Source organism: Passer domesticus, chromosome 2 (genome assembly GCF_036417665.1).
Source record: "Passer domesticus isolate bPasDom1 chromosome 2, bPasDom1.hap1, whole genome shotgun sequence".
Taxonomy (NCBI): domain Eukaryota; kingdom Metazoa; phylum Chordata; class Aves; order Passeriformes; family Passeridae; genus Passer; species Passer domesticus.
This window is the reverse complement of record NC_087475.1, coordinates 6,103,769-6,125,021: the sequence shown is the minus strand read 5'-3', so window position 1 is coordinate 6,125,021 and position 21,253 is coordinate 6,103,769. Positions and strand designations below refer to the sequence as shown.

The window sequence follows — 21,253 nt, the reverse complement described above, 5'->3', positions numbered from 1 at the left end:
TAGTTTTTATCTAAAAAACTTTATTTAGCAGCACTTAATCATTGACTAAACATTTATGGAGGGAATCAATAGGATTTACTGCAGTCACAACAGTGATTTAATTATAGAGCTGAGATCCCAGTGTTTATACTATTCTTGCTATAGGGATTTCAATCAAATAACACATGCACACACACAAAGGAAAAAAATAGAGATATATGTAGGAAGGATTACATACATAAAAGTGTTCCTGTTAAAAAATCCCCTCGAGTTCAGTTAAACACTTCAAATATCTTGGTATTTCTCAATGGGTGAGGGTGGAGCTTTGAGGAGTGAGGAATTTCATCCCAGGCCTTGCTGTCAGCTTTTGATGACCATCCTCTGAGTATGGAAAACCTGAATTGGAGAGCTCCAAGAGGTGTCCTGATCTCTTGCTCTTCATGCTAATCTGGCCCACATTCTTTAGTCCTTTCATCATCTTCCTCTCAAAGGGGAGTTTCCAGCTTTCCAGGCCTTTATCTCCTCTCCGTCTTCTGGTTACTCCAACATTCTTGAAGGGTCATTAATTTAAGGTCCCAGATATCCAATCTCCAACTCCCTTTGGCTTTGTTTATTGAAGATTGTCAGGGTTAGCTTCAGCAAACCTAAGGTTTGGGTGATTTCTTGATCCAAGTAACAATAAGGATCTGTGAAGAAACTCCCAAGGGCTCACACAGGCACTGGCAAGATGATGTAAATTGGGATGATTTGTGGCTCTCCATCTTCCCTCCCAGGGCTCATAAAAGATTTCCCAGGCTGATCTCACAATTCTGAGGTGGGGTAAGAGCCTTCCAGAAAAAAAAAATGATGAAGAAAACCCCAGTCATTTAGTAATAAATCAAGACCAAAATCTATTTATAATCATTGAGATGATGAAGTAATGCTTTGAGGGTTGAGTCTCCTAATTTTAGAGTGGCAGATCTTCTCTCTCAGCCTTTCCTTGGCCTTTTGCAAGCCCCCACGTAGCACCTAATTAAAAATGTCACTTAGGGATGCATGAAGGATAAAAGGGCTTCCCAAGAGCCAGCTCTCATTCCATGCTGCAGCTCAGGACAGCACCCAGGACTGTCCTGTGTCCTCAAAATCAGCACTTTAGGATCAGACCCAGTAATTGCTGAAGCACAGCCTGAAATTCTTGAGTAGCCAGCACCCAGGGGAGAGCTGAGCATTGCCACAGCAGCACCAGCCAGGAGCTGGGATTTGACATGGGGGTGAAGCTTTGGGCAGCTTTGTGCAGGCTTTGCACAGCAAGGTCATACCTGATAGCTCCCTTGAGTCTCTCTGTCTCAAAAGGAGGGGAACCTTTTACTTTATTCTGATTTCTCCTGTGTTTCTGCATCTCTATTATAGTGAGAATTGGCCCATTTTTGATTAATTTTGTTTAGTCTGGGGCAATTTCCTCAGTCAGTTGGGGAAAATTTTCTCTTCTGGCTGGGAAGAGTCATTCACTTCTCAGGGGAAAACTCACCAGCTTCAGTTCAAATGTTTGTGAGATTTATTAGATTCCACTTTAGGGTAGGTGGGGTTGGCCTGGGGATGACCATTTTTAGCAAGGAGGAAAGAAACTCCACTGTCCTGCTTTGCTTTGGAAGGGTTGCCCAGTTGGGGTGCGTGGAGGGAGTGCAGCACTACCATGATAGACCAGAAAAATGCAAATAACTCCCCTGTTTTTTTTTTCTACAGCCTTTAAATAAATAATAAATTTAAATAATAAATTATAAATAAATATTGTCAATAAATAATTATATTATTAATGAATAATATTGTCGATACATACATATATTAATCATATATAATATAAATTATATAAATACTTTAAAATGTATAATACATTTTAAAGCTAAATTTTTTACATTAAATACACCACAATAAAGGTAATTTTATTTTGAACATTTGGAAACAAAACTCAGACTTTTCTTTCCATTTAAAACTGCCTTTGTTTTTTTTCTCTTTGCACTTTTTGTCAAATTAACATTGTGGATATTTTCCTGCTCATTTCCAGTGCACCATGCCCTTATTTCAAAAAGTTTTTCCCACTCACCTGCAACAATTCTGGGTTTCCAAGCAGGCACCTCTTGGGTTTATTCACAACCCTCTACCTCAGGCAGTGAGGAGCACCCCTCACCTCAGAGGGGGGAAGAGCAGCCCAATATTTGGGGGGTTCCTGGGGGTCTCTGGGGACGGGGAGCAGAGAGGGAGCAGCTCCCTCTGCCTGGAGCACTGGGACAGAGCAGGGAATCCATTCCCCTGCCAGGGTTCTTTTCAGGGTTGGTTAGCCCAGGTTTGGCCATCACAGCTCTTAGAAAAGGCGAAGTCAAACATTTCCTGCTGCTCTAATAAACCAGCAGCTATTTCCCAGCTGTTCACCATTGTCACCTCGTGCCTTCCTCTCTCTGCAGGAAGCCACTAATAAAACAATCCCTGTGGAGTGTGGTGGGGTCAGTCAGATCCACCCAGACTCTCAGAATATTCTCCAAAGGCAGGGCTGGGGGAGTCACCTCCCTCCTCCAGAATCATTCCAAAATCCCCATGTCCCTGGTGCCAAGAGAAAGGCAGGAACAGCCCACTCCTTAACCTCACTAATCTGTCAGTGTGAAGTGAGGATCTCACTAGCTGCCTTTACAAGGTCCCAAGCAATTTCTTAAATATCTGTGCCCCCCTTCCAGCCCTTTGCCCCTGCTCTATTCCTGGCAGCCTGGTGGCTCAGGGAACTGATCCCAGTGCAAAGCAATCCCATTCTTGGCTGGCTGTGGTTTCCAGCAGGATCAGCTCATTGAAACAACTCACTGTGGGCTTCCTTGGCAGCTGGAGGGAAAGCTCTGGGGTGCCCTGCACTAAACCCACCCCTCAGCTGCTCTGAACCATGAGTATTTAACCAGCAGCAGGTGGAAATTGCAACACACCCCTGAAAACCTCGTCTGTCCCTGCCCCTGTCACCCTGACCCATCCAAAGAACCTCTGTTGTGGCCAGTGCTGCTTGACTGTCTGCTGCAAGAGCCTGAATTGTGCCAAGGGGGTGAAACAGCCTCAAGAGTACTAAAGAACTGTTCAGATCCAGGGAATAACACAGCTGACCTCTAAAAGTGTGCCTTAGGTTATTTGGGTGTGTTTGCTCTTATTGATAAGGGCACCTGGGTTGTTTTTGTTTTTTTTTTAGTAGTGATTTAGCAAACTGTCACTTCAATATTAAACACAAAGCCCAGCCTTTAGCAGCATTAATGAAGTTGGGTTTTGCACTCCAACAGCCTTGTTGGTCACCAGCACAGCCCAAAAACCCCAGCAGCAGGAGCCCAGAATGAAGAAGGCACCTGAATGTGCTGATGCTGCATCATCAGCCAGGACCCAGGTGTGGAAAGCTGGATGCTGGTACCAGTGAAGGGAGATGTTAAATCCCTCCCTGGTTTCCCTGCAGCTGAGGTATTGCTGACAGCAGATTTAATTGCCTTTGTCCTAGCAGGCAGCTAATGAGCATTATGAATAATGCCGTGGCTTTCCAGCCCTCCTGAAGCCTTTTGTGGGACCTGACTCATAATTCAGCCCGAATCTAAAGGCTGCCAGCCTCCTGTATTACCCTTCTGTTCATGCTTCATGCTTGTTATTCAGGCCAGTCTTTGGAATTAAAGGGGGGCAATGGGATGGGGAGGTGGTAGCAGCCTTTGTTATTTCACTGAAATTCCTCTTGGTTATGTGGCCTGTAATGATCTTTTGCTGTGTTTGCAACTAAACTTATTTATCAGAGGAAAACAGGGGTGAAAAGAAGTCCACCAGGGTTAACCAGCCTGCTCCATGGGCTCTGGGCAGTCCCAGTCCATGGCTGGGACAGGAATGTGAGCCTCCAGCCCCTTGCACCCTCAGCAGCACTCCCGGGGCATGAACAGAGCTCAAAGGCAGAATGGGCCCTTCTGTGGCAGGTAAACTCCCTGTTCAGCAGCTGAGTTACACCCAAAAATTCTCCCCGGAGTCACACCCACCTCCTGAGTATTTTCCTCCTTGCATTTTGTTCCCCCTGGCTGTCTGGTCCCTGCACCATCCAAACCTGTCCCAAGGGGACAGCAAGAGCAGCTTTTCTCACCCTGTTCCTGATCCTCAGCTCTCCCAGCTGGCTCAGGAAAGTCCTGGCTGCCCCAGTGACCTCCTTTTATTCAGGAGACATTCCGTGTTTTTCACAGACCCCATGGGGTATGCAGATAAATACAGATACAGAGAGATATATACAGATACCACAGACTCACAGAATGGTTTGGGTTGGGAGGGATCTCAAATATCATCCAGTTCCAACCCCCTGCCATGGGCAGGGACATCTTTCACCAGGCCAGGTTGATCAGAGCCTCATCCAGCCTGGCCTTGAGCACTTCCAGAGTGGATGGAGCCCTGAGCATCCATAGGAGATGGATGGAGCTCTGTACACATCTCTGTATAAAACCTGCTGTGTGCATATCTTTGCCTGTGTGCACCCATGTGAATTGATTGTGATATCATTGTTATCATGGATCTATAATTTAGTCACTGTTATAATTGTAGCTAATCCTATTGAGTCACTTTTTAAGTGTTAAATTAGCTGATGATTAAGAGCTGCTAACCCCCTCTGCATCCTTATCTTTTTTACCCATATCCCTTGCCCCCTAACCCTTCTGCATCTCTGGTCTCTGTGTAAATCATCCTAAATTGACTCTAATCTGATTTTCTTACATGTGCTTCATCCATGGCCTAAGTAATGGAGTCACCTTTGCCACTGAACTCCAATAAAAGTTGCACTCTCTTAAATTCATATTAAAACCTGCTTCTTGCCAACCTCTGGCAGTGGCTCTTTGAGTGCCCCCACTGCTCATTCTCACAGGGCTGTGAGGAGGGAGCAGCTTCAGCCCTTTCCCCTAAAATATTCAAATCTTTTCAGACCCCTCCCCTGCTGCTGTTTGTGTGAGAAATGGGAGAAACAAGCAGATGAGGTGGAAGCATTGGGCAGCTGCCAGAGCTCTGATATCTGGTTTTGGTGAGACTTGGAATGCATCTCACGTTGGGAGTGCTGGGATGGAGGGTCCAGGCTCAGGAGGGGTGTAAGGGAGAGGTTGTGATGAGGTTGCAGTTAGTGATGATGCGGTTCAGAGCCTTGCAGTGGGGACTGGGGGGGATGGAAAACAGGAAATTTGTAGTGGGTGTTCATTACTGATGGCCCAGCATCAATGAGCTACTCTACAGGGACTTAGGAGAAGTTTCTGGACCTTCATCCCAAGATTTCAACTTCCCAGACACCAGCTGGGAATGTCATTCTGCTGAGATGAGCAGATCTGGGAAATTCCTGACTTTTGTAGGAGATAACTTATCACAGACACCCAGTGAGACAAGTGGCAGAGATGCCCTCCTAGACTTGCTCTTTGTGGCTAGCACAGGACTTTTGGGGATCTAGTGGTTCGTGGCTGCCATGGCCACGGCGATTGTGAAATGGCAGAGTATAAAATTTTCAGTGTAATGAGAAAAATATTCAGTGTAATGAGAAAAAAGGACAGCAGAGTTGTTACCCTGGGCTGCAGGAGAGCAAATTTTAGGCTGTGCAGGGAGCTGATTTAATGGAGTCCACTCAGAATCTGCTTCTGAGATTTTAGGGAGCCCACAAGTGTAGGTCAGACTTTAGGAACCACCTTTTAGAACCACTGGAGCAGATGATTCCACTTTGAGTCAAGCACGTGGAGCAGAAGGCCAGCTGGGCTGAACAGGGAATTCCTCATGGAGCTCAACAGGAAAAAGAAATCATGCAAGGTCAGGCTTCAGAAGACACAAAAAGCCAAAGCTCCATTAGAGTTGAAAGAGAAACATCACCAAGGGAAAAAACCAGAGACCCGTGTTTAGGAAAGGAAATGTATTTTATTGAAAAAAAAAAAATTACATTTCACTTATACACCATGAAAATACTGAATTGTGTGTTATTTTCATAAGAAGAGGTCAAGACTTGCACAAGAAAACCACATTCTTTATTACAGCATTACTCCATGAGATGAGGCTCTGGTGGCATCTGCACTGGGCATTTTCACTAAACAGTAGAGCAGGGCTAAATGTGCTTTGGGCAAAAACCCTAAATATTGGCCTCTTCCAGCTGCTACTGCCCGTTGAAGACATGGCACTCATTTGGTCAATTCTAAATTATTAATGAATTAGAGACAAATCTCATATTTCTCTACTCACATAGGTTCTAGTCAAATTCATAGCTATCCCTCCCCTGCATTTTTAACAATCTTGATTAGTTTTCCACATTCAGCCAGATAAAAGAATTTAAAGCAGAATATGGGCTCCCAATCTCCCAGAAAGAAAACACTGAAAGGGGATGCATTGCACCAACAAACACTGACAGAAAATGGCAGGGTCACTGGATGGTGCTGAATGCTCCAGGGGTTCCTCCCATCACTGCAGCTCCAGCAGCAAGCCCCAGTTTCCTCCTCCCTCCCAGGGCATTTATTCACACCTTGCACATACCAGGCATGTGAATGCAGGTGCTGCACCAAATGCAGGACAGGAGTGCCTGCAGGTGGCATCCCAATGCCATCTGTCACAGCTGTGTCCCAAGGACTGTGCTCCAAGCCAGCTGTGACAGGCTCCATCACACCTCTGGAAGCCCCCTGTGAACTAGAGACCTCTGGGCTGGAAAGTCTTATCAATCTGTCAAAGAAAATGAATAATAATGCCTCAAAAATTCCCAGGAAACTGCCCTTATTTATTTATGGATTTATTGATGTCATTTTTTCCTTGCTTAAAGGGGGTGGGAAGGAAAAGAGCCAGACCTGGACAACTCTGACACCGTTCAAGTGCTGTGAAAACAAACTGGACATTTTCTCCAGCTGGATCTCCCCATTACATTCCCTGTTTGGAGCACTGATTTATTCCATGCTATTTCCTGCTCTGCTAGGCACAAGCACCACACAGATCATTAAGAACAGCCACACCAAATTTTTCAGTACTATAATATTTTTGCTACACAGGGGATGGGATGGATTGAGAACACCAAACTGACTACTGCATCACCAGCTCTTCTTTCAAGTACTTCACTCACAACGATTTCTTTTCTTTACCATTAACTGTGAAGCTCTGCAGGGTTAGGTCCTGCTCAGCCAGCACCTCACTGCCAGGGAGAAGCAATTCCATTCTCCCTCCTTTTGAGCAGCTGCATTGGCCCAGACCCTCTCTAGCACGGGCACTCATCTGTTCCAGCATGAGGAGCTTAAGGGAACTAAAGGAAATTAGAACTTCAGGGGTTTTGGCTGGATGAATTCCCCATTGATTTTAGCTCCTTCATGCCCCTTGTTATGGGGACAGACAAATCAGGAACAGCAGAGATGATGGGAGAGGAAGGTCAGGCACAGTTTCGTGGTGTAGCTGAGATGGACAAGTTAAATCTACCACAGCAGCTGATAATTCTCTACCTTTCTTTCCAAAAGCACAAAAACCAAGCCTGAATCATCTGGATAATGCACTTCCAGAGTCTCTTAGCTCTCCATGGCCTGAAGGAGAAATCTAAGGGAGTTATGCCGTGGCCAGGAGAGCAGGGGACTGCACACCAGGAGCTTTTGGGTGCACAAAGAGCTGTGCTGAGCCACAGCCTTGGGACAGCACTGCCCAAGAAACCCAAAGCTCCCCACCAACCTCAGCTCAGAGTGACTCCTCCACATTTCCCCCACGGCAGGATGCAGGCAAAACAGTCCCTTTGCCACCAGCACAGGGATGCTGCACCCACAGATTCCCAGGGGGAGGAAAGCCAGGCACAACAAACCCCCAGCACTGCTGTTCCCTGCCACAGCCTCCCTCCTCAGCCATGCATTATTCATTTCAGTGACATTTCTACTGCTAACTTAGCAAAGCAGAAGTGCTTCTTTTTTAACACATCCAGAAATTGGGAACTCTCGGGAGGAAAACTCGGGATAAATTCTCCTCTACTTTTTGCACTGGTGATTTATTCACAAGAGTGAGGAGGATGCTGCCATGTTAATTAAAAGGGACATAAGTGATGCTCAGTTTTGCCAAATCACCAACTGCTCTGGTAGGTAATGACATTTATCATAGGACAATGCTCCAAAAACTCCTTTATGATGCAGACTCTTGTGTTTTTTACAGAGACCCTGAAGTTCAACCAAAAAAATTAATCTGGACGGTTGTGCTTCAGCCCTGGTCTCCCAGCCATAAGAAACAAAGACTCACTATGCTTAGCAAGATGAAAAAATCCTGTTCTGGCTTTGAACCCTGTGAACAGCTTTGCCTTTTGACTGAATGGGATTTTATCAGTAGCTCAGCTCTCCTGAAAGGTATTTATGAATTTGAATTCAGACCAAACAACTGAAATTCGTCACGCTATTACAGCTGACAAACTACAAGGGAAAAAATCTTTACTTTCCCCATTTGTTCAGCTGTCTGTGCACAGGTTTAGCACAAGCTGTGAATGAGCCTGGTCAGTCCATACAATGGAACAAGCCATTTTTGTTCCAGCTCTTGCTTGTCCATGTTGCTATTCAGCACTTTAAGACCTCCCTGTCTTATTTAATTAAATAAACAAACCCATCCCAAATTTTTTACCTAACCTAGATGTATTTCAAACTTCTTTCCAGTGCAAAATTCCAGGCTTATGCCACAAAGCTTACCTGATTTTAAAGTGGATAAGGTAGCAATATTTAGGGTTTTCTTTTTAAACAATGGTTATCTACCATCCTATTGCCTCTCTCTACAAGGTAGAAGCCTTACTGCAGGAAGGATACAACTTGTAATGGCCAACCAGAAAAATACACAAACACTAGAAAGCCTACAGTTTCATCAGAAATTAAATCATTTGCTATTACACAGAACTTCATTGTTTTTCTGGCACAGAAGTAGTTGAATTACTACACACACCTCAAGGACAATCATTTAAGATGTGTAAACAAATAACAGGTCCACCTAGTCAGTACAAAGCACCACACAAACTTTAAGTACATAGAAAGTTTGCTCATAAATATTTCTTTGTTTAACAATTCAGCACTAAAAAAATATTACTTAAAAAGGCATCTTTTATTAAGTTATTCAGTTTGTCCAGGGCTGGTGGGGTTGTACTATCCCTACAATATTACAGCCACCTGACTCTCTTTTCCAAACCATTTTACTTCTCTGGAAGAAAAGGCTATGTGTGGCTGGGACCCAAAGCTTCAGCACAATCTATAAAAATATAATTCTTTAAGACCTTCTGCTCACATCCTGAAGGCCTACTCAGCCAGCCCCCCAAATTCTGTTTCCCACCCCTACCACATTGCAAATAAAGCTTCAACATACACACACACACACACAGAGTACATAAATTACACTCTTCTACACACAGATTTTTTTTTTTCTAAACAGCAATGCAACCACGAGGGCAATAGGTAAGTGTGATTTCAGTGGTAACATATGGCACAGCCTTCTCATATTGCTGGTTTTCTCTCTGTGAATAATGTGCTGCCTTATTCACTGCTCTGCACGTGGGGGATTCATTACCATTACCTGCACTGAGCCAGGAATGTGTGCCCATCTAGGAGCATCCCACCTGCCTCCAGGTCCTCTGCTCCAGAGCAGCAAAAGCACCAAGCTGGTGGCACTGGGGCTGTCACCTGGCACTGGATTCCTGGTGAAGCACATGGGAGTTTTACCTGCTGAATGCCACACCACATTCCTCCCTTCTGGGAATGGTGAGAACTAGCTGGGTCTCCCCTGAAGCAGTGCCCTGACAGCAGCAGCCCTTGCTCAGGGCACACTCCCCCTCATAGAACCTCGGGGATGTACCTGAAATCTGCTCCTGCACGCATGTACAAACTCACTGTTTACTCATTTATTGACAAGAATGCACTTTCGAGAGTTCTCATTTCTCTGAAAGAGCTATTTTTGGGCTGTGGTTGAACATCTCAAAGCTTAGTTTCCATGGCTGACAAATGTCTCTAATGGAGGTGTTTTGGAAAGCTACAGAACTGCTCAGCAGGCTCTCACTTAGCAGGAACATGAAGAACATGTGCTTTCAGGAAGAACAGCTCTCTGGATATCTAATCCTGGGATTCCACAATGACTACAGCCAATGAGCCAGTAAGGCAAGGGGATGTAAAAGGGATGCATCTCCCTTTATGAAGAAATATTTTAATGATCAAAATTTGTAACATGTCTCAGCTTTTAAAAGCATTCCTCACCTGGACAAGAACCTTAACTTGGGAGAGGTGGTTTTCTCTTCAGCATAAATAGAAACCAAACCTCTCCAGGACACAAGAGGAATGACACAACACTTCCTGCTCTCCTCAACCTGGATCCCTGCTCTCCTCCTGCTGCACACCACCACGCTGGCAGGGACACTGCTGAGTGCTGGCAGAAGCTCTTGTTCCCACATGAGGAACATTTGTTTCCCACTCTACAGCCCTGTGTGCTCTACCCTACACAGTGAAGGTAAAAAATCAGTGAGTGCAGTTAAATGCTGCACAAGGAAGAGATCTCAAAATGAGTTATGGTTCTTACTCCAAGCCTCTCTTCTCACCTTGTCTGCAGGAAAAAGGAGGTCCTTACTTATATGTAGGACCTCAACACAAGGAGGTTCTACACATGTAAGTAAGAGGAATGCAAGGGAGGGTGCAGAATGCCAGAGATTTTCTTCCCATGAAACCTCTTAAAAAAATAAATTAAGACAACAAGGATGTTACTCACTTGCACATCCACATCTTACAGTAAGATGATTACAGGGCACAAGTGTGCTCTCTTCCATTAACTACCCTTTCTCTATCCTAGGACATAACTAAGGAAACATTTAATTACATCCAGTTTATTCAGCAAGACTATCAAACCATTCTTGTGCTGTTTAATTCTGAAATGATTAACATATTTAAAAATAGGATCTAACAATTTTGTGTGTGCACAGTATAATAAAGGTAGATGCTTTTATTACAATCTTCCTTGCCACATATTTTAAAATAAAATTAATCAATACAATCACCATAACAGTCTCAGACAACAAATTAACACCATCCAATCAAGACACAGTTAAGATACTCAAAAGGCAGTATGAGTAGCTGGAAACCTTGGTCCTCCAATTCTTTGTATAACACATGGATTATGGATTTCTCCCCATCTGAGATAAAAATCAGCACACAAACATTAACAATTCATCCTGCAGGTTTCTGAAGTGTTTCTATTCAGTGTGAGTAGCACTGATTTTAGCACAATGTCTTTGTGCAGGTCTCAATTCTCAGTGTGTAGAGACTAATCCAGGCCCAGAGTAGATGGTTTGTAAACAACTTTTGGTCTCTCCTGCACAGGTGGCTCCAAGAACGAGTGGCTGGACTTGAGCAGTGGCCACAGGCACTGCAAATCACTCCAGGAAAAGGGGATCTGACACAAATCAATTCCAGAATGGAGAAAGAATGTGAGGGCACAAAGCATTCCCCTCTCCCACACCTCCAGTGCTGCAGCATGAGAAGCCTCCTGTGTCTTTGAGCTCACACAGGTGGCACTGAAGCCACCAGACCCCAGCTGGTGACAGCTGCACTGCTGGGCTCCACCTTCCATGCTCCCAGGATGGCCAGGGAAGATTATCCATTATCACAGACTCCATCTCTGGGCTAAAGTGCTTGTTCTCCTGTCATCAATTAGGACCTAAACTAGTTTAGATTAACTTTTTGTCTTTAACTAAAGGTTTGCAAGTGAATCAGACAATGCTGGTCAGGCTCCTCCAAGCCCCTAAATAAACAGTGGGCACTGTCTGACACTGAGACAGCTGCAGGAGACAGACAGCAGGAACTGAGGAAAAGATACAGGTGTAATATGCAGGAGAGGAGGGAATGGATATTAGACAGGACTGTGCTGAGCCTTTGAATTTTGTTCTGCACACAAGCTTTGTGTAACTCTAAACAAACAAAAATGTGTACCTTGACATTCAAAAATACCTGTCAGCCTGCTGTGGCTACAAACCATTAGCTACAGAATATATTTACAGGTAATTTCTGATGTTTGTTCCTGGCAAGAGGTGTTAAGCCCAATTCTTCACTGAAGATATACACCTGACCTCATTTAGATCAGGTCAGTGGGAGTTTAAAACAGGTATCACATGAGCAACCCTCGGGGACTCCAGCAGATGAAGCCAGCAGCCCATTGCTCCAGGATCCAGCTACTGTGAAATAGGAACTTTTGCAAATTGAGCACATTACTATGAATATTCTTTTTTTTTTAACTTGGGTATGTCACAGATTCTAAGGAAGGTGTGAATTACTGAACAGATCCATCCTCTGAAGAAGTGGGAAAAGATGACACCTGACAGGTATAAACTGCTCCAACAAACATATCACTTTGTCTTTTATGTCAAGATCATGGTTCATAATGGTTTATAATTAAAATCTTGTTTGCAAGGTAGCTCCAAGCTTCCCAAATTCCAAGCTTCTTTATTTCAGAGAAAACAGCCCTTGCCTTGCTCTCAATCCTCTTGTGAAGTCTGTTTAATGGCAAAATAAAATTGTGCTGTCTCACACACTAAAAGAGTATTGACCATTGTCTGTACAGGCAGGGGAGTCAGGATGTTGATCCCTCCTTCCTAAGAAAATAGCAGGGATTATACACTTCCACATGAAATTTTAAATTTAATTTTAAGATATTAATAAACTCACAGTTATGTTTGGAAAATGGCATGCAGCACTTGGTTAACCAATGTTAGAAACAGTTAAAATCCTTTCCATGTTCAACTGCTGAAACATGTCACCAGCTACAGTATTTAAATATCTTTGCTGAAAGCAAACATCTCAAAAGAGGTAATTGTCTTCCTGGCACAGCTGAACCAAGCAAACAGTAGCTTATCTAAAAAGGGGGGGGAATATTATTATGAGCATTTTCCAGCCCATCTGGAAGTTTGTGTTGCAGGGAGAACAAAATTTAAAAATGCAGTGCTGCAAGGAAAGGCTGTTCAATGTGTTCAGAGAATCATGGAATGGCTGAGGTGGGAAGGGACCTCTGGAGATGCTCTGCTCCAGCCTGTGAGCAAGGAGGGTGCTCAGGGCCATGTTCAGTCAGCATCTGAGCATCCCCAAGAACAGAGACTCCACAACCTCTCTGGGCAACCTGTGCCAGTGTTTGATCAGCTTCACAGTGAATTAAATGTTTCTAATGTTTAAATGGATTTTCCTGTATTTCAATTTGTGCTCCAGTCTATTTATCACTTCCTTGGGCACCACTGGGAAGAGCCTGGCTCCCTCTTCACTGCTTCCCATCAGACACTTGTACACACTGTCAAGGTAGGTCACATCTTTTTGCAGGCTGGGTAGCAGCCATGAGCTCCTATCTCTGTTACTGACTGCTGATTTTAGTAACTGTGCACAACACCAAAGTTATTATTGCTAGAAAGTTATTTCATTACAGTGGATACTAAAAACTGGCAGTAGAGTCCCATTTTGTAGATAAATTCCTGCTGATTTTTTTTTTCCTTAAATTCTCAAGTAACATAATTTATTTTCTTTTACTTTCAATTCCAAATGCAGGAGAAGAAATCAATCAGAAATGCAATTTCCATCCCCTTATGCAGTCTGAGACAAGTAAAGCTCCTCAACTTGATCTGGATTTAACACTAGACTTTACCTTGGGACAAGCAAGAACAGGGATCCCATACAGAAATCCTACAGAAGTGAGAGTGTCCAATACCTGTCAGCAGACCTCCCTGCTGCTTTAGTATGGGGCTATGATCCACAGGACACTGAAATAATTAAAAATCCTGTTCTGAAGCCTTATCAAGCAGAATTGTGCATTAATAATAATAATAATAATAATGTATTTCTGTAATCTCTAGTTGGTGTTGCTTGCAGAGACATTATGAACAAGTTAATTTTTCTGTTTCACTGCATTTGGTAATCAGTGACCAAATCCTACTAAACCAAAAATCCTACTTTTGCCACATTGCTTCATTGCTAGGGCTGCCAGCAGTGCTCACTAATGTGAAGTGCCCATGTAGCTCCTACGTACCTCCACCCACAATGAACAAACCAGGGCAGCCAACTCCAGGGTAAGAGCTGCTTTCTCTTTTGCCCTCAGTTAAAAGAGAATCAAACCTGGCCTCAGAGGCCACCCTTCTAACCAGTGGTACTGAATAAAGGCATGATCTTGTTGATGAAGATGTTTCTGGAGCAGCTTTTGGAGGAAAATCACGTGGGCACCCACGGACATGAGAAATAAGCAGGCAGAACTTGTGACAACTGAGACTGTGCAGCTGTTCATGGACAAGAAACAGGAGCAGAGATCAGCAACAAGAATGACACCTCAAGGTCACTTCAGAGTACTGAACATGCCAAACATCTTCAAAGTACTCCTACACACGAGCAGAACTGTGTGTGCAGCTTTAACCCTGCTTAGTTTCATAGCAGCTGAGATACTGAATACCAGGGTAGGTAACCAGGTACCTCCAGGATAGGGGAGCATGGAGCCAGCTCCATTGGCACTAGATGCCATCTTAAAATACATTTTCCAGTCAGTCAAGCATTCCATTAGCAAATTCACATCTACAGTCTTTGGCAAGGCAGGAACATTGCTCTCTTGCCCTGGGTAATCACACAGACTAAGTGAATCTGACAGACATTGGGATACCTGGGAATATGCTTCAATGCACACTAACTGTTCTGGTTTTGAAACTGAGCAAGGCCAGCACATATGTTTGAGAGTGGATATCTGCCTATGCTGGGCACTATTTCATGAAAGTCAGGTTTCTGTCACAGATCTAAGGCAAATATTACAATTTACAGGAAAGAAATGAGGACATCGATACATTGTGCGTTATTGGAGACGTGGAGCCTTTATAACACGGTGGCTTTCACTATGATCTCTGGGTTTTCTATGTCCTTTTTGCTTTGGACCATTCTCAGTTCCAGCTGGGCTGAGTTTGGTTTGTTTCCTTCTCCAGCTTGCACTAAAAAGATGACATCAGAATGTCATTAAAAACAGTAGTATAACAAGAAACAAGTCACATTGTTCTGTTACCCCACGATTTTCTCTACCTGCCTCCCTTCCCCATTTTCCCTTACTGCTCCCTGCTAGAGGCTTCCGAGGTGGAAAAGCCAGGTCAGCACTGATTTCTTATCACCACTGTTCCACACTTCTCTCCAGGAAAGAAACATAGCTCTGCTGTTAATTAGGAAGTCACACAGACATGCTCAGAGAACCCACAGATTTCCTTACGAACTGAAAGATGGGAACTCCAAGGGAAGCTGAAAAAAATTGCTCCTTACATGAGCCAACACAGCCAAGAAATTGATTATTTGATAAACCCCTCTCAGGGCTAAACACACATTCAGAGGGACAGTGGGTGAGCTACACTGAAGCAGGAGCTCTTTGGCACAACACACTCAGCAGCTCCCTGAGTTCTGCTGGTTTTGCAGAGCTGACTCAGGCACAGTCAGCACGACTGTCACCCAGCACAAGCTAAACAGTGACATCTGCAGTCAGCTCTGGTCAAAAATGGCCCTGGAGGACACAGCAGGAACATGCAGACAAAACTACCAAGCTCTCATTCTGTAAATTCTCTGCCTGCCTCTGCAGTGAGGGGATGCCTTTAGTCAGGAGAAAAAGAAAAATAAAACTCCTTAAATATTTCTTCTGATGCCAACGCAGCCAGAACATGGGAACGAGGTCTGGATGAATTTACCTTTTGCACTCTTAATGGTCCTTTGCAGAACGTGCTGCATGGCTGACACAGTCTTTTCACATGCCACCTGCAACAACATATTTAGGGTTCAGTAAAACTTCAGTTACCTGCTTTAATATTACTTAATATGAATTAATATTATTTCAAAAACACTGCTATTAAGAAAAAATGTGACTGACAAAACAAACATGATGACAACTATGCAATGCAGAGTTTGGGGAAAAAAATATTTTTACTTAATTCTCCCCAAACAGGTATTAGAAATCATAACTGTATCAAGGACCCTATGTCCTTAAGGGAAAGAAACAGAAAAATGGATTTGAGAAATGATTTTCAGTGCTTATTATGAAGTGAGGATAAAAAATGTAATTGGAAACATGGATGTGGGCTGTCTCTCTAGAAACAACATCTTATTTGGCAAAATTACAAAATCAATCGAAGTGAAATGTGACTGTTTAATGTCCCTTTTGGCCAAAGGGAAACTCTGTGGCTTTTTCTCTGAGGTGAGGAAACAAAATGCCAAAACAAGACAAAAACACAAGACAGTATTTAAATAATGTCACAGATCAGAAGCTTTAAAAAAAAAAAACTCAGGAGAAACAAGGTCCAAACTTGCAGAGATGTGTAACTTCTCCCCCACCTTCAAATTGTTTGGGTGCTTGTGTGTCCATGCCAGAAGCATAGCAGCAAACAAGTCTCCTGTTCCCACAAAGACAGCATCCACTTTGGGAGACTCCACTCGAATTCTTTGTGTTATCCTGGTACCATCTGCTTTAGCTACAACACAGATCCACAGTTAAGTGACACACCCAGCCACTAATACAATAGCAATAAATAAAATTTGAAAAGAAATCTTTTTAAAAGTCATCATCAGATTTGAATTCCTTTGCTGTTTGGAACATAAAGGAGAATTGTAAACTTTGTACCAGCTCTTTTAAAAGGCACAGCCTTCCAAAACTTGGCCAGCTTGGGACAACATTTACAACTTCTATACTGTAAATACTTCATTTAAGAGGGAGGAGGGAGCTACCACCTTCATTTTTCATCCCTCAAAACTGTGTCCTTCTCAGGTGGAATCATTGTGTGACAGTCTGAACACACAGTGGATCCTGGTGACAGCACAGAAGGGGACATGGAGATGAAGCAGGAGGGTATTTTACAACCTATCAAGGGAGGAACAATCTGCTAACAGGAAGGACAGAGTGAATTTTCAGAAAAGCATTCAAACATGCCAAGTTCCTGTTTTATACCCTTACTGCCAGGGTCAGTACCAGGGGCTGTGAGAGTGCCAACAAACCTTGCCTAGGGCATCCTCCTCCTCTGCCCAGGAGCTCAGGCCAGGGCAGCTGAGATGTGGTGCAGATATTCCTGTGCACAGCCCTGCTGTCCTGATGCACTTACTGAATTTTCAGATTAATCTCAGACCTGTCTGCCTCCCTGACTCTGGAATGTCACTGGGACCTGTCTGCCACCACCCCCCTGTCCTGCTGACCTTGTTCAGGTCCTGTGGGTGGGGACAGAGCCCTGCCAGGGCTTTGATCACACCCAGCTCTTGTTCTCCCTCTGGAGCAGCCCCAGTCTCACCACTCCTGATACTACTGCAGGACAAGGGGCTCACTCAGGAATCTGTGCTCCTTCCATGCAGATGGAACTACTTCTTCAAGGAGCAACTGCAAGCACTGACAGGAGAAAAGGGAGCACAGGTAAGGAAGGAGCTCTTCACTTACTTTTTCTGTGGCTTCCCAGAGCAATCAGGTAGTCATTGCCTAGAGGTGCCTGTAGATCTGAGCTTGTGATCACCACAGTCTCTGGTCCCATGGCATGGAGCATATCCATCACCTTGCAGTGTGCAAAAAGGCAGGAATCAGTGACTGCAATATGTCTGCATTAAACTTTCATTCATAGTTCTCAGGGTTTTTAACAAACACCTTAGTTTGGCATCTTTTGTAAAGTAAAAAAAAACCAGTCTCTATTCAAATAATCCACTTGAATTAGGGGCATTACTTTGAACTAGGGGAATCAAAACATCCACATTTAACTGAACTAGGGGAATCAAAATATACACATTTAAATGTACACACTTGTTAAAATATACAAGCATTTTGTTTGTGTTATCTTTGGATGCTCCTCTGGAAAAAATACTCTATTTCAGCTGTGATGAGAATTTTGCCTGCATCATGTTTTCAGAACATATTGTCAAAAGAATAAGACAATAAATATACAGACACGTCCACCTCATCTGGCATCTTGAAGCATTTTCTAGAAAGCCAGCAACTCCAGGTCATGAAATCTTGTTTAGCTATTACTTTTAGAGTTACTAAAACTTAAAAAACCTAAATCAGAGCAGAAGTTTGTCTATCTCAATCTTCTTTTCTCATTCTGTTTCAACCCCCAAACGACAGCTGTAAATTATATACCTTTGCAGATGTATTTCCACTCTGTGTGTTCCTCACTTAAACTCATTAATAATCTGCTTCTGACATCACAATTGGTTGTTTCAGACAGAAGTGATTTTGATTTCACAGAAAAAATAATGACTTCAATAATGAGTTAATATAAAACATGGATAAAATATTAATTCTCCCAGAAGAGTTTAACTAAAAACCCTCTCAGGCTAGCTATGACTCATGAGCAGCTGAATGATAAGGATTATTTCTGCTATTTTTTAATACTTTATTGCTTTTCTTTCTTGTCTAAGCCTCCAAGTTTCTTCAGCTTTGCACAGACAGCAGCTGGGTTTTGCAGAAGCAGTAAATCCACCAGCACACACTGACACAATCAGTCTGTGCAGGAATATTAAACTAAGTTTCATTCCTCGGTCACAATTCACCAGGACCCTAATCTCCACTGTCTCTAGTTGTAGGACTTAGTCCTTTCTACATTAGTATTACATCATAATTAATTTTATGGAAGAAGACACTACTGTCATCACAGGTCTTGTTAAGGAAAGGAAAAGCAAGCATGAAATCATGGAAATCAATGCCTACCACCTTCAAAAGGGACTAATTTCAGCATGGATTATTACTCTGACCCATATATGTAGCTGGAAAGACAGACAGATTAAAATATCCTGCAAACAACTTCTTTAAAAATGTTTCCATTTCTAAATATAATTCCATCTCTTTGGAGAGATTTTTTTAAAGCCCATCACAAATCAGAGCTATGGTATGAATCAGTCAGAAGACTAACTGGCAAAACTGTTTAGCACTTGCAACTCATGTTTGCAGCTGAAATATGCAAATTTAGAACTAATGGCTGCTCAGCTAATTATGTTCTTCTCAAGACTGGTTCCACTGGTGAGATGAGAGCAGAAGAACTGAGCTGCAGGTTGCTGTTATTGGCATGAAGCACAGCTCACCACCCTCACCCAGCACAGGGGGGTAATGTAGAACTGGGGGCAGTGGAAATTCAAAGAGATGAGATCTCTGTAGCTGCTCCCTGCTGTGAAGGGATGGTGACCAACCCGTGTTGTCTGACGTTGCTACAGCAAAAAAACAACAAACATTTGGGCTGACAGACCCCCAGCTACTCTCCAGGGTGCCACTGCAGCTGCTGCTTGTTTAAAGATTGTGTGTTCTTTTGAAGTTCAAAACCAAACTGGAGGGAATTACATCAGTCCATTATGAAAGCACTTGAGCAGCCAACAAAACAAAGAGCTCAGCCCTTCTCAAGACATCAATAAAACTGTATTTCTATTTTGTCCTTCACCACCAGGCCCTACAGGTTTTTATTTTCTTCACTTTGTGTGAAAGGGCAAATCATTACACCTCCATGCAATATATTTGCAGGCCATCTATCAGCTCCATATGGCAATGACAGCAGCTGTCAATGCTGTGGATTTATCTGGGAGAATGAGGAAAAGCTGTCCTCACACTCAGCAATGCTGAATGTGGACAGCAGAGCCCCAAACAGGTTCCTAATGCCTGGGGTCCCCTGTGGTTTTCACCCCAAAAAAATAAAATCCACAGAGCTGGCAGTGTCTGGGTATTTGCCACGTGTGCTGCTGCCACTCCTCCTCCACTGCAGAAAGCAAGTTCAGAGAGATGTACTCACTACCACTGCAATCCCTTTATCTGGAGCTCTTTTGGAGAAGTTTCTTTGGAATTCTGACACTAAAACAGGAAATCTTTTGTGCCTGAAGTGTACAAGCTTTAATGATAAGCACATGCTAAGGACAGAGGCCAAAGTGACTCCAAGGTTGAAGGCAAACTGCAGCACTGCAGGCAGGAATGCAGAGAGAGATGTCACACACCCCACCATTTACCCACTTACCTCCAGTGCATCCTTTTCTGTGTAAATCTTCCTGCCTGTGAGTAACCTGAGAATGAAACAGAAACCTTAAAAGAGCAAGAATTCTCCAGGCAGTCACTGTCTGCTTGTCCTCTCAGAGGAGGAAAGCTGGGACTGCACCAAAGAGGCCAAACCCATCTGTAACTCCATGGTCTGCTGGAGCAGACATCAGTGTTTGCTACGTGCACAGACACACAGTGCACTCACACCAGTCCCACCCTGCCTCCTCCAGAGATCCCTGCATCACAAACATTCCCTCACAGGTGCTTTCTCTCCCTCTCCCATGTAGCTGCTCCCTCCCCTTAAGGGCACAGCCAGTGCTGCACCACCAGAGATTATCTCCTGACCAAAGAGTCACAACTGTGCAGACAGGACAGGCAGGAGGCATTTAAATTCTTGGCTCCCCTGAGATGTTGCCATGGTGGTAATTGTGAATCTAATTTTTTTGGGGGGGAGAGAAGGAATTTGAACCAAACTATGTCAGTTCTGATATCCTGGCACATAATAAAAATGTTCATAGTAATGGGTGAGGATGGGGAAGGTTTTTTTTTAAAACTTTTTTAACCTGTCCAAGAAACAGGCCTCTGGTGATAACAAGAAAAATTCATGAGACACTGAAGAAAACAAGAAGAATCTTTTCCTCACATAACTCCTGGGTTTTTTATTGGTTTCAACATGCTGCAATTGAGGTCATCTGAAAAACACCACTTAAAACTAACAGCTAAGACCCAAAACCCAACATACACATACATAAGACACTATATTGAGACAAACAAAATTAAGAGGTATCAGTGTTCCCTGCTTTTTCCCACAAGTTATTTGGCTAGAAAAAGAAATAAGCACTTACTCAGCCTCAAACTGGTTAGGAGTGATTATATCTGCAACAGGTACCACTTTGTCCCTGTAGACTGGCAGGAGATCCTTGGGCACATACTGGGGAGAAGAAGCAGTGTCACAAGTTGTCAGCAGTGTCTGAGATGTGGGACTGCAGCTCTCCTTCCCTCAGCCACCACTCCTGCTGCCACTGAGTGACCTGACAGCTCCAAGCTCTGCAGCTGCAGTGGCAGAGCATCCTCCAGCTGGGGACAGTGTCACAGTCAGCCCTTTCCTCCCTGGAGCTGATGGGAAGCACCATTTTTAAGCAGATGGAGCTAAACTGGCAGCATTAACAGGAAATGATGCCTGGGTGAAGAACTTTCAAGTTCTCTCTCACCAAGGTGACACAGCAGCATTAGGAATTAGAGTGTCCCAGCTCACTCATGTCCTTACCTCCAAAACAAACTGTTTTGTTCAAAAAATTTTGATCAAAAATGAATG

General features: G+C 43.6%; 1 protein-coding gene and 2 long non-coding RNA genes across 3 annotated transcripts in view; 1 reads left to right on the top strand and 2 right to left on the bottom strand.

The window, feature by feature from the left end:
• On the bottom strand, positions 1–3,265 carry LOC135295176 (uncharacterized). Its single transcript, XR_010357197.1, has 2 exons — positions 2,060–3,265; positions 1–806 (listed from the first exon to the last, which is right to left on the bottom strand). It is a non-coding gene; the product is annotated as an uncharacterized LOC135295176 (long non-coding RNA).
• A 2,592-nt stretch (positions 3,266–5,857) lies between these two features.
• PDXK (pyridoxal kinase) overlaps positions 5,858–21,253 on the bottom strand; it is a 45,854-nt gene continuing 30,458 nt past the window's right edge. The window contains exons 6-11 of the mRNA XM_064406958.1: positions 20,784–20,869; positions 19,919–19,964; positions 17,374–17,485; positions 16,287–16,423; positions 15,647–15,713; positions 5,858–14,911 (exon numbers count right to left, since the gene is read on the bottom strand). Of these exons, the coding sequence (XP_064263028.1) occupies positions 14,799–14,911; positions 15,647–15,713; positions 16,287–16,423; positions 17,374–17,485; positions 19,919–19,964; positions 20,784–20,869 (561 nt within the window). The 3' untranslated portion in view covers positions 5,858–14,798. The remainder of the gene's footprint in view (positions 14,912–15,646; positions 15,714–16,286; positions 16,424–17,373; positions 17,486–19,918; positions 19,965–20,783; positions 20,870–21,253) is intronic.
• Positions 16,779–18,632, top strand: LOC135292907 (uncharacterized). The gene is made up of 3 exons (XR_010355066.1): positions 16,779–16,909; positions 17,292–17,349; positions 18,345–18,632. It is a non-coding gene; the product is annotated as an uncharacterized LOC135292907 (long non-coding RNA).